The sequence below is a fragment of the Crocodylus siamensis genome, chromosome 13 (assembly GCF_052110815.1).
Source record: "Crocodylus siamensis isolate JL-2025a chromosome 13, ASM5211081v1, whole genome shotgun sequence".
NCBI lineage: Eukaryota > Metazoa > Chordata > Crocodylia > Crocodylidae > Crocodylus > Crocodylus siamensis.
Genome location: NC_143407.1, coordinates 24,221,971 through 24,234,786, shown reverse-complemented (window position 1 = coordinate 24,234,786; position 12,816 = coordinate 24,221,971). Strand labels below are relative to the sequence as shown.

Here is a 12,816-nt window from a genome sequence, read left to right as displayed (position 1 = left end):
AGAAGCTGTAGCGCTTTTTTTTTTTTTTAATATTAACACTAACTTTGGATTTTGAAACAAGTCATTGCGTCTCCATGTTTAGAGAAGACTGCTGCTTGGTCTATGTAGGGGAAGAGCCTGCTTTCCATAATTGTGAGAACTTGGAATGCTAAAATGGTGAGACACCTTGTGGTGGAGCATGCTTGCTTGCAAAGCACATCTTACAAGAATAACAAAGGTGGATTAGGTTCTGACAGAGAAGTATGTCAGGGTTTTAATTGGGATTTGATCATGTGAGCCACTTTGCCCTGGATGCTCATTGGCATGTAAGATGAAAGAGAGAAGCCTGGCCTAGAAAAGACTATACTCGGTTGTAACATAGGTTTACTGTTTTAGTGTAAAGCAGCTAACTGCCTATGTTTTCTGTTAAAGGGGGAAACTCCACTGCATACAGCCTGTCGACATGGCTTGGCAAACCTTACAGCAGAGCTCCTGCAACAAGGAGCCAATCCTAATATCCAGACCACAGAAGCAATACCTAGTCATAAGGATGCATCCTTGTCCACAGCAGCAGATAATGTCCACCTGCAAACTCCCCTTCATATGGCTATTGCCCATAACCACCCAGATGTGGTATCGGTCATATTGGAACAAAAAGGTAGGTATTGTAGTCTGTATTGATGCTGCTAATTTGGTTTGCTTCAGTGTGTGCAACTGGCAGCTTCCACTGTTTGACCTAACGCCTGAAATCTGCTTCCTGGGCTCTGTTCTATTAACTGAGCTATACAAGTTTGTCTCCAAGGAGAACTCATTAACTTATTCAGTAACGTTGTACTACCGGAGAGTAGCTGCACTTTAAAATGTACCCCTTGCTCGGGTTGGAATGGGTATTGTTAGTCTGATCTAGTTTTCTAGCCCTATACTTTAGATTTGACAGTAGGAAGTCTTGCTTATTGGATACTTCTCTCCAGTTGCATAGGATGGATACAGAACTTGCATTTATGAATAATTAACTAATTAATTGATATTCTGATCATATAGGTGCTTCAGCAGTAGATGATTTCTTCCCTTTTTCCTGAGAGGTGGAATGTCAGTTCTGCATTACTGTGGTCCTTTTTTCAGAGGGCCTTTATAGAAGTAGCAGCACCAAAAAATACCCCCCTGCATGGGTAAAGGCCTAAAGCTTAGTGGTGTGTTTTGGGTCAGTTGAAAACAAAATGCCGCAGCCCAGCGGAGCAGTGCTGTCACTTGCAGCCGCAATGACAACGGGAACAGCTCTGAAATAGAGGAACTCCTGTTCCACACTGGCTAAAATAATGTGGCGATTTTCTTTCAGCTAATGCCCTTCATGCAACCAACAACTTGCAGATCATTCCTGACTTTAGTCTCAAGGACTCGAGAGATCAGACCGTATTGGGGTTAGCATTATGGACAGGTAAGTGCCTACACAGGTTGATAACCGTCTTCTTCAAACTGACCCTTGCAGCCAGTGTCACTAATGGCGCATCATGAATGAAGTCTGGACTTAATTGTCTAGCTAGCAACTTGGTGTTTTTGTTAAAAATGTCTTGTAACCTGTATTTTGGTTCCTATGGCAAGCCTGGCAACTCCCAGTTTTATGGCATGGTCTGGAGAACACCTCTAATCTTATGGCTGAGCTAGAGGCATTTATTCCAGTGACTGCTAATCTGTTTACTGATTCCCAGAGTACTGTTCTATAAAATATCATGCTCTTCTGGTAGGCTTCAGGTCTTTCCCCCTTAGCCTTAAGATCCGTTGCTGCTAACTTCACTATCTAATGCTTTTGAGACAAGGGAAGACTGTTAAATATGGGAGATCTACAAAATCTTGCCAGCTTCTGGCCTCCCCAGTTAAGTTTTGGGTAGCCGTGGTGATGGGCCATAATGGAGACACCATAAGCAAATCTGAGATGGGCACAACCCAGAGTCTTCTAACGTTTATGAACTCTAGTTTGGATTGCTCTTGCTAAAACAAAACCAAAGCAGGGCGATGGGAAAATTGTGGACGGTAGTAAAACCAACCACTTAACAGATGCCCATGAAAAACATGAGCTAGACTAACTGGTGACTTGGTGCGTAAACTGAGCTTTAAGCTATATCTGTATAATTTTAGTAAAGGCTCAGACTGAAGCGGAGCGAAAGCCCCACGCTAAGGTGTTTGTTTAGTTGGTAATGGGGCTTTTTGTACAAAAAGCCGTAATGGGTAAAAACTTTGTAGAGGCTCCTTATTGTCACTCCAGTTAAAAAAACCAATGAGTTTTCCCTTTCAGGTATGCACACAATAGCAGCTCAGCTGCTTGGGTCTGGGGCATCCATTAATGACACCATGTCAGATGGACAGACTCTGCTACACATGGCAATACAGAGACAGGATAGCAAGAGTGCACTTTTTCTGTTGGAACACCAGGCTGATATCAATGTCAGGTAAGACTTGAGCTGATGTAGTTCAGAATCTGAGGAATACCACATGGGGGGGCAGGTCAGAAGTGAAAATAAGATGGATAACAAAAGTTGGCCTTTAACAAAGTATAATGGCTGCTGGGCCATTTCTTCTAGATGTGAGGGCTTACTTGGCATTAATCTCTGGCCAGTTTCCCAGTGACTGGAAAGGGGCCTTCACTTGGGATTGAAGACGGCACATGGCCCTTACAGTAACTACAACTGAAGTGATATGAGAGGAACAATGGCCCCTTGAGGCTGTCGCTGTCCTTTATTTTGCAGCTTGGATAAGTAGGTGAAATTTAACAGTAGCTCCTCAAATGCTCAGTGAATGTGTACCCTTAAATCCAGTTTCTCCATGTTGTGAGAACTGGAAGTCTCTTCAGAGCAGTTAATGTCCTGCTTTTGCCACCTTGATATTGGCTTATTCCTAGAAGGCTTTTGTGGGGAGGAAGGAACCTAAAAAAACCCATAATAGAATATGTAAGGAGATCAAAGGAGCATTATCTCTGCCTAATCTGCACATTGACAGAGCAATTTTTTCCCAAATAGACTTTGAAACTTAGGGAACCCCATCTTCCTTTAGCTCCCTGGTGCATGATGAAGTTTTCTACTTGAGAGAATTTTTACAGTCCTTTTGAAGTCTCCTCTGCGTGACAAAGGGTGTTTGGACCTGAAAGCTTGCAAAGAAAGAGAATTTTTTTTTTGCTACTATTTAGTTGATCTAATAAAAATTGCCTCTAGCCAAGAGTGTTGTCTGCCTAATGAGATCAAATAAATTCCTAGTAGCATGTTTAGAACCTGGGCATCAGTACAATGGTCTCAATTTCATGGCACTAAGCCTCTCTCTAGCTTGCCCCGTGGTTAGAGTTCATTGTTGAAGAACTTGCTCACTTGGTGCTCTCTTTGTTTTATTTAAAAACTGTTCTCTGCTCCGTAGTTCCATTGTGTACTATATAGTGTTCTCTACTATACTGGGCCAGCAGCTCAGGAAACTTGAAGTATTTTGGTGTGCTCAACAGCACTGCAGTGGTTTGTGCCACTGTCTCGGCTATGGAGTTAAAGCTAGCTTTAACACCCTCTACATCTGTTAATTCAGAGGCTACGTTTCCTGTTGCCATTTATTGCTAAGCTGACCCCTAATGAGGTGGAAACAGACCTCATGCAACAATGGTTTGTTACTTACAGGACCCAGGATGGAGAGACTGCCCTCCAGCTTGCTATAAAAAATCAGCTTCCCCTTGTGGTTGATGCTATTTGTACCAGAGGAGCTGACATGTCTGTGCCAGACGAGAGAGGGAATCCTCCACTGTGGCTTGCCCTGGAAAACAACCTGGAAGACATTGCATCAACTCTGGTAAAGCCTAATACCACCTCACAAACTGCTTCATTTTCTAGTAATTGAGAGAGTGATTCTTTTTGTTTTGGTTTAGTTTTTTTGTTTCCCCCCTCCCCAGTCTTTCCAGTGTTTACTTGCAAGCTTTATGAACTATGGAATTACTGCCAGTTTGGGTTTTCTGCAGCATTGCCCAATATTGGGAGATGATAAACTGATACTAGAGAGGTGGCTTACCTCCCTTTTTGGAAGGCTTTATCTTGTATCTCAGTTCAAACCCAATCGCTTGCTTCTGCCACCACACATTACTCAGCGTTGTCTCAACGTTATGATCTTTGGGATCTGCAATGCTTTTGCTTTCTAGGTCCCTTGACTTGTTGGTTGGGGAAGAGAAGGCTGAGATGCAACTATGTTATCTGGCAGGAGAATAGTAGCTGAAATTTCTGTTGGGTCCAAATAGCAAAGCCCCAGAGGTCTACTGGTACTCCTGAAACTGCAGTTCAGCTTTTCTTGCCACACTTACTTTAAACTTGAGCCTAGTGAAACTGAAGGGCTTCTAACTTGCTTTGTCCAGACCAGATCTCATGCAATTGCAAGTAATCCAGCAGAGAGGTCTTGATGCTGTCTGTAGTGAAGATGAGGGTTTTCTCGGTCTCCCTTTTATGTCCCTTAAAAAAAAAAATATATAAAAAAAAAAAAAAAATTACCAACTATTTTCATTTTTGATAAATGAAAGTCAACTTACCAGCCAGCCTTTTTTAATTGTACTCAGGCCTCCTCTACATGTTACAGTTGAATCATACGGTTAACTGGTTTACTGCGCAGTTATGTTAAGACCAGCTACAAGTGCAAAGTAGCTTTTACAGTGAAAAGCTCCAACCAGCTATGAAGTTAAACTTCAAAAGTTGTACACTTTTTTTTTTTTTTTTTTTTTTTATAGCTGGGTGCTGTTGAGCTTTAATTTGCATGTATAGCAAGGTCTTCCCCTGTAGCTGGGAGCCCCATCAGTTGAGGGGGGCTTTGAACCTTGTGCACAGCCAGGACAGAGCCCCACAACTAATGCAGGGGAAGCCAAGACTAGGAGCCCATCAGCTGCAGGGACTAGACACCCCATAGTTGTGGGACTCTTGGTCCCAGCTGCACCTGGCCTCTGTGGCTGGGAATCCCCTAGGCAAAGGAACTGCTGGCTATGGGAGTCTGCTGCGTGCCAGTGTAGGGGGAGCCCAGGATTGGGGGACAACTGCATACCTGACGCAAGCTAAATAGGTATCGTTATTGTGCATTTCTTTATATTTGGTTTCTAGCACTGTTCTTTTGAGAGAGAGTAATGCTGTAGGTATGCATAGCACAACCAGCTTGTTTGGTTCCAGCTGTGCAAGCTTGAGTTAAATTAGTTGAGTCAATTCCAAAGTGTTTTTTTCTTGGCAAATGGAATGGAGCAGCTGGCTTGCTTGAATTTCCAAATTGTTGCTGTGTGTGCATGGACAAGTTGCTGGCTTGTGGGGACTGTGTCTTAGTTCTCTGAACTTTGTGGCCATCTAAAAAAGTTGCTCTGGCTAACTAGATTAATGTATTTTCCTGAATCCAAGAGCGCCTTTGAACTTCTTAAAGATGCCCCCAGCCCCCATCTACTTTATTAGGTTCTAGGCATGGAAAATTTTTAAAATGAAGTCAAATCCATGTCAGACTTTCTATGTCTAAAATCTAATCAATTGGGGGACCACCTAAATCTGTCTCCCCTACCAAGTAGGAAAAGTAGCAGCTGGGAGGCAAGCAGTCTGCCCCTTCGTGTCTATCCCTGCCCTCCTTTCTTCTTCCTTCTTGCTTGCTTTTGCTACTCCTGCCTCTGTCTTCTCATGGGGCACAGCATGCAGCCTGGACAGGCAGTAGCAGTGGCTCCACCCCTGAGCTGAGGAAAACAACACCAGAGGATGGTTGGAGCAGCATTTGAGGAAATATGATAATTCCTTTCATGCCTACTAATTACCATTCTCGCCCCCAGTTTACTAGCTGAATAGCTAACCTGGTTACAAATTGAAGCTTGTTCTTTATGGCAACCTTGCACCAAAAACTTCAAGCCTGGATAAGGCAGGTTTCTTAACTTTTTCCTCTTTAGCAAAGGCAATCCCAAATTGCTAAGCAAAACTGGTTAATTATGGGCTGAGAATTCCTATGCCAGCACATGGCAAAACAGCTGTATCTCAGTTTGTATGCTGTTCTTATTTTGCTTCTTGTTCTTAATTCAGGTCCGACATGGTTGTGATGCAACATGCTGGGGTCCAGGGCCAGGTGGATGCCTACAGACTCTTTTGCATAGAGCCATTGATGAAAACAATGAACAAATAGCATGCTTCCTTATACGGAGGTTAGAAGTTGGCTTTACATGGCACTTTTTAAATGCTTTTGTGTGTTGCATCTAGAATTTGCACATTGTTTTGCCGCTAGTGAGAAACGGACCTTTTCCAACTGATGTTGTTTTTCAGCACTATGGTGTAGTGCACTAGTGTGCATCATAAAGTAACCTTTTTAACATGCTAACTGTGTAAGTGCGTTAGTCTGAAACAGTTTAACGACTAACTCTGCTTTCAAGCAGGCAGTAAATATGCACCCTGCTAGTGGACTGACAGTTATAAAAGTTAACAAGTTTACTTTTTAGATTTGACTGTTCAGTTTGAAACAGGATCAGCTTTTAAGCAGTGTGAGCCACATGCTGCATAGCAATTGGCACACGTATTGCAAAGCATAGTTCAGTGTACTGCAGATAATCGCTTTTTTGAATTTCTCAGTGGTGGTGAGAAGTCCTGTAGCAAAAACAATTGGCCTTAGTGTTGGAAACAATTTTTTTTTTTTATTTTATTGCTAATGATGATGAAAAGAGCTTGCTTACGTGGTATGTACAGTTGATGGTAGAGAAGCTCTTTCTATGTTTGTTCAAACCTGTAAATATTGATTTATCCATGGGTGTAACTTGACTACTCTGCTTGCTTTTCAGTGGCTGTGATGTGAATAGCTCAAGAAAGCCAAGCCCTAATGGAGAAGGAGAAGAAGAAGCTCATGATGCCCAAACCCCCCTGCACTTGGCAGCTTGCTGGGGCCTGGAAGAGGGGGTACAGTGCCTTCTAGAATTTGGTGCCAATGTAAATGCACAGGTATGTACAGATTTATTTTAAAAAGCGGGGTGGGGCTGGGCTGCTCAAGCCTGCTGAGGGCTCCCTTTTAGGTCCTACTGCACCTGGCTCCAGCCAGCTTTGACAGGGACTTGAGCCAAATCAGAAACTTAGTAAATTAGTATTTAGGGGCTCCATGGGCTGGATAAAATGACCTGGCGGGCTGGATGCAGCCCACTGGCTGTATTTTGCCCGGCCCTGACTTGCGTGAACAGTTAATGTGTTTTTTGCTTTTTAAAAAACAAACAAACAAACAAAACGTGACTGAATTATGAAGTTTGGAATTTGTGCCATAGGTCTACTTGGCAAGACTTCAGGCATATCTTGCTTAATATTTCCTGCCATTGTAGCAGCCAAGGCTTTAGCAGGGTCCTTCTCTTCTGGCATGCAGGATTTATTGGGTGCTTTTGCAGCTATAGTGAGATGCTTGCCTGAATATAGAACATCCAGTTTTGAACAGATTAACTCTAAGCCTTGTCTGGGGGGAGGGGGATGTGGTCAGGAGGTCTGCTTCAGTCCTTTGCTTCTAATAATGCCTTGCTTTCAACACGGCACTACTTAAATGCATAAAATATAGCTGGGGGAAGAGGAAGGAAGGAGTATTTGAGGATATGGATCTGCTGGTTTGAACTAGCTTCTGCCACGTAGCCCAAAGAGATTAAGTTTTAGTTAAAGAGTCAAGCCTACAATCAATGCCTACAGTAAAGCCTGTGGCGTCAATACCTACACAGTCAGATGGGTTGCTAATTGGCTGAAGGGCTGCACCCAGAGTGGTGGTGGACGGGTCTTGCTTGACCTGGAGGGATGTGGGCAGTGGGGCTCCGCAGGGCTCGGTCCTTGGGCCCGCACTGTTCAACGTCTTCATCAGCGACTTGGACAAGGGGGGTAAAAAGCACCCTGTTCAAATTTCCTGATGACACTAAGATGTGGGGAGAAGTGGGCACACCAGAAGGGAGGAATAGGCTGCAATCAGACCTAGACAGGTTACAGGGGTGGGCGAATGAGAACAGGATGGGATTCAACACGGACAAGTGCAAAGTGCTGCACCTGGCAGGGGAAGAACTGGGGAACTCCCTTCTCATCAATGCGGAGGCAGAAAAGGATCTTGGAGTTGTTATTGATGCCAAGATGAACATGGGCCAACAGTGTGGGGACGCGGTCAGGAAGGCTAACCATACCTTGTCATGCATCCAGAGACCCATCTCAAGCAGGTCCATGGGGGTGATCCTCCCCCTCCTATGCAACACTGGTCAGGCTGCAGCTGGAGTATTGCGTCCAGTTCTGCGCACCGCACTTCAGGGGGGATGTGGACAACATGGAGAAGGTCCAGAGGAGGGCCACTCGCGTGATCAGGGGGTAGCAGGGCAGGCCCTACGAGGAGAGGCTGTGGGACCTGAACATGTTCAGCCTCGACAAGAGAAGGCTGAGGGGGGATCTAGTGGCCATTTACAAAGTAGTCAGAGGGAACCAGCAGGCACTGGGGAAGTCCCTTTTCCCCCAAGCACCACCAGGAGTGACTAGAAATAACAGTCACAAGCTGGCAGAGGGTAGATTCAGACTAGACATCAGGAGGCGCTACTTCACGGTCAGGGCGGCTAGGATCTGGGACCAACTTCCAAGCGTAGTGGTGCTGGCTTCTACCCTGGGGGCCTTAAGACCAGGCTAGACAAACGCCTTGCCGGGGTCATTTGACCCCAGGACTCCTTCCTGCCATGGCAGTGGTTCGGACTTTGATCTGCTCGGGTCCCTTCTGACCATACCGACTATGAATATGGAAAGACTTAACTTCTGTGTTTTATGCTGTGAAAGGTCTACTGTTGGGGCTAATCTGGGATAAACGGTAATAGATCTGAACTATATTGGTAGTGGGCAAACTTCTGTGTCTAATGTGCAGCATGACTTTTTCACTTGTAGGATGCAGAAGGAAGAACTCCAATCCATGTTGCCATTAGCAACCAACATGGTGTTATTATCCAGCTGATGATTTCACACCCAGATATTAGATTGAATGTGCGTGATAGACAAGGCATGACCCCGTTTGCATGTGCTATGACCTACAAGAATAACAAGGCAGCTGAGGCAATCCTGAAGCGGGAGCCTGGAGCTGCTGAGCAGGTAAATGGGGAGAGCGTACACTAAATTCTGTGGTACCAAATGCTAAGCTAGGTAATAGGTAGCTGGTTTCCCAGAAGAGGCAATAGCTTAGTTCACATATTTAACATGCTGGATACTTTTTCTTCTAAATATGATAAGAAGGTGCCCTGAAAAATCAGAGGCTGCCTATGATATGGTATGCTGTTCCATGTGGCAGCTTGTACTCTAGTTACACTCTTCTCTTAATTGAACTAAATTGGCTGAGGGTGGCTGGATGCAAAAAGGGGAAGTATGATATTGGTACAGTTTCAAGTGATGTAAACTGGCTTGTTGTGGGTCTCTAACAAATTGTGTGAGCCTGGAAGGTCCTATGGTTATGTTGTGCTATTCTGACAGTTTGGGGGATGTTTCTTGGTTTTGCTGTAAACATTACGCTGAACTGTAAGCCAGCACTGCCGTGAAAACCTCCACCTGTATCTTCAGCGTTCTTGTGGGGAGATGGCAGCATCAGTTCAAGAGTCTTATCCTACCTTTTATGTAAGTTAGCTATGGAGTATTTAGGTATCTTTAGTGAACTCCATTACTACAGACAGTGTCTAAATTTTGCATCTGCTGTATTTTGCTTAATTCTAAATTGTCCAGTGTGTTAATGCTGCTTTAAAGGCACATGACCACCATGCACTTGAGTTTAAACCACAGAATAAATGGGAGCACATCTTGCATTAGTCTTGGTGGCTTTGTATTTCTGTCCTCAGTGCTAGCTGCTTGGTTGCCACCCCATTTGCTAAATGTGTATAACAAAACTAACAACTACTTGAATATGACACATCCCTCTGATCAAAATGTCAAATGAGAAGACAAAGATCGTAAAAGGGTCAAATTTGAAAAAAAGCATGTAAATAGTGTGGAAATGGAGCTACTGTAGGGCCAGTAAATCCAATCAATAATGTAGACTGGCAACTTGATTTGTTGGCTGGATGCTGACTAGACGGCATCAGTTTCCCCCTTCCTTTCTAATATCTATAGGTTACAGTGAAGGAGTAAGAATACTATTTTGTAAGCAACACTGAGACCAAAGCAGTCAGGATATTTTACGTATGGATAACTTCACAAGATTTCTTTGTATGTCCTTTGCAGGTGGATAATAAAGGTCGAAACTTCCTCCACTTAGCTGTTCAGAACTCTGACATTGAGAGTGTGCTCTTCCTAATCAGTGTCCAGGCCAATGTAAACTCTCGGGTCCAGGATGCCTCCAAACTGACACCTCTACATCTAGCTGTGCAGGCAGGCTCAGAAATCATTGTGCGCAATCTGGTATGTAACGGAGACCTAGTCTTTTACGCCTCTTATTATCAGAATGCCTCCTGATTTTCCATGGGCAGAGACGCTTAGTGTTTTGAAAATACTTTAATTCTGATTTACTCAGACTAGAACACTGAACTGCAGATAGAGGTAGACTTGATGAGGTTTATGCCAGAGTCCAGGAATCTGCGTACTTGCTCTAGACCGAGAAGAAATTATGGGTTTTTAAATGAAACAAACATGAATCATAGGCTAAAATGCACAAAAAACCCCAACAACTTTAAGCTTATTTTGTGAAGATTGAGGTTTTTGTATCAAGATTCTTGCATCTTCTCGCAGCTTCTTGCAGGAGCAAAAGTGAATGAGCTGACCAAACACCGTCAGACTGCTCTCCATTTAGCAGCTCAGCAGGACCTTCCCACAATTTGTTCTGTCCTTCTTGAGAATGGAGTAGACTTCGCGGCTGTGGATGAAAATGGAAATAATGGTAAATGTTTATGGCTGTGCAAAATGTATCCACTGTTTACATCACTGCAGTTCCAGCAATCCAGTTTTTACTCTCCAAGTTGTGCAGTTCAGCTGAGGTGCATCCTGCATGTTTCAAAGATGTATATAAAAGGGTTGAGAGGAAGCCCCAACTGGAGTGTTTTATTGGGGTTTGTTTTTGGGGGGGGGGGGGTACACAACTTGGCTAGATATGTTGGGGTGGCATGCAAAACCCACTGAATCTTGAGTTTGTCTGCCTTCCCCAGCTCTGCATCTCGCAGTGATGCACGGTCGTCTGAATAATATTCGTGTCCTTCTGACAGAATGCAACGTGGATGCAGAAGCCTTTAATCTCAGGTGAGTAGTTCAGCTTTCATACTAAGGAGTCATCTATGTGAACATGAGACTTTAATTAGTCAAAAGCAACTCTTCACTGGTCATAGCATTATGAGGGTTATTAACTATTGCTAATTCTATAGATCCATCTTGGAAGCTGCCACCTGCATTTTTACAGCTTTAAACATGTTCAGGTTTTTAATGAAGCACAACTTAATTTCTGAAAAGGCATTTGACCTTCCCACTCTTGTCAAAAGTTAACTAGAATCAAGTGTTTTGAACTGGATTACTAATTTGAGAAAACAAAACGAACTTTGGTTGCCTTGCTGCTTTTTGTGCAGAAGCTGGCTGGAATAAATAACCATGGTTAAGCAGATCTTGGGCTGCATGGTGTGATAGATGTGTTGTAGCATTTGGGTGTCTTGTCTTGTGTCAGAGGTCAGTCACCGATGCACATTCTGGGACAGTATGGGAAAGATAATGCAGCAGCCATCTGTGACCTCTTCTTGGAATGTATGCCAGAATACCCTCTAGACAAACCCGATGCTGAAGGAAACACAGGTAAAGAGAACTTGGCAACTGTTGTACTTCAACTTTGTTTTAAACTGAACTGAGGAAAGCATGACCAGTTGGCACTCGCTACTGAAACTGCAGGTGCAAATTGTCATCTGCAGAGTTGATGACAAACTAAACCTGTTTAACGTTGTCTAGCAGTACAGAGTCTGTGGGAGAGCTGTGGTCTGTACCAGTATGGAAATATCTGCCTTTGCTTTTTAGTGCTGCTTCTGGCCTATATGAAGGGAAATGCTAACTTATGCCGTGCTATTGTGAGAGCTGGGGCTCGTCTTGGAGTTAACAATAATCAAGGAGTCAATATCTTCAACTACCAAGTTGCTACAAAACAGCTTCTATTTAGACTCCTGGGTAAGTATCCTACATATGTAAGGCACAAAACCCTAGTGTTAAGGGGAAGAGGAACACCAATTGCAAGCTATCTAAAATAAGGGTCCTGACTTTAAGATGAGCTGAACTTGCTGAATGCAGCCAGATACTACTATGGGACATGTAGATGTTTATTACCTTCTTTACCTGATCTTTTTTTTGGGGGGGGGGCAGAAAAATCTCCTAAACAGCACCAAAAAGCTAAAAAGGTGTGTGCGTGTGTTTTGTGTGTTGTTGTTGCAAACATTGCAGTAAATGTCTGGTCTTGTCTGCTTTGGGCTTTTTTTTAAAACCTCTGTTGAAATTTTAAGGTGTTGAATATCGGTCGTACAGCTTTTGGTACTAAGTAGTCCATGTATAACATGAAGGAAGCTGTAGGGCCTGGACAACTGAGTCCACGTAACCAGCAGTGATAACTTAATTCAGGAGCAAGGCAAATACTTTCAGTAATTGACGTAAAAAGGCTCCCTTGAAAAGAAAGAGCCTCTTAATGCAAGCTATGCAAGTCTTTGGGACAGGATTGACGTCTGTTTTATTTACAGACATGCTGACAAAAGAACCTCCCTGGTGTGACGGCTCCAACTGCTACGAATGCACTGCCAAGTTTGGGGTCACGACAAGGAAGCATCACTGGTAATGTGCTTCAGCATCCTACTAACCTTGTAAACATAGCTTAAACCAGTGTTTCCCAAAGAGTGTGCTGTCAGAAATGAAC

General features: G+C 43.7%; 1 protein-coding gene across 2 annotated transcripts in view; it reads left to right on the top strand.

Annotated features, from left to right (window-relative positions):
* Window positions 1–12,816, top strand: part of ANKFY1 (ankyrin repeat and FYVE domain containing 1) — a 51,096-nt gene that overhangs the window by 31,418 nt on the left and 6,862 nt on the right. Inside the window, exons 12-24 of one of the 2 annotated variants that reach the window (XM_090026588.1) lie at window positions 412–637; window positions 1,316–1,414; window positions 2,270–2,423; window positions 3,627–3,795; window positions 6,021–6,139; window positions 6,767–6,923; window positions 8,856–9,056; window positions 10,173–10,349; window positions 10,677–10,824; window positions 11,090–11,180; window positions 11,596–11,720; window positions 11,937–12,083; window positions 12,644–12,734. In XM_090026588.1, coding sequence (XP_089882714.1) covers window positions 412–637; window positions 1,316–1,414; window positions 2,270–2,423; window positions 3,627–3,795; window positions 6,021–6,139; window positions 6,767–6,923; window positions 8,856–9,056; window positions 10,173–10,349; window positions 10,677–10,824; window positions 11,090–11,180; window positions 11,596–11,720; window positions 11,937–12,083; window positions 12,644–12,734 — 1,904 coding nt within the window. Of the gene's footprint in view, window positions 1–411; window positions 638–1,315; window positions 1,415–2,269; window positions 2,424–3,626; window positions 3,796–6,020; window positions 6,140–6,766; window positions 6,924–8,855; window positions 9,057–10,172; window positions 10,350–10,676; window positions 10,825–11,089; window positions 11,181–11,595; window positions 11,721–11,936; window positions 12,084–12,643; window positions 12,735–12,816 lie in introns of those variants that run through there. The other variant, XR_016439041.1, reaches the window with a different exon arrangement.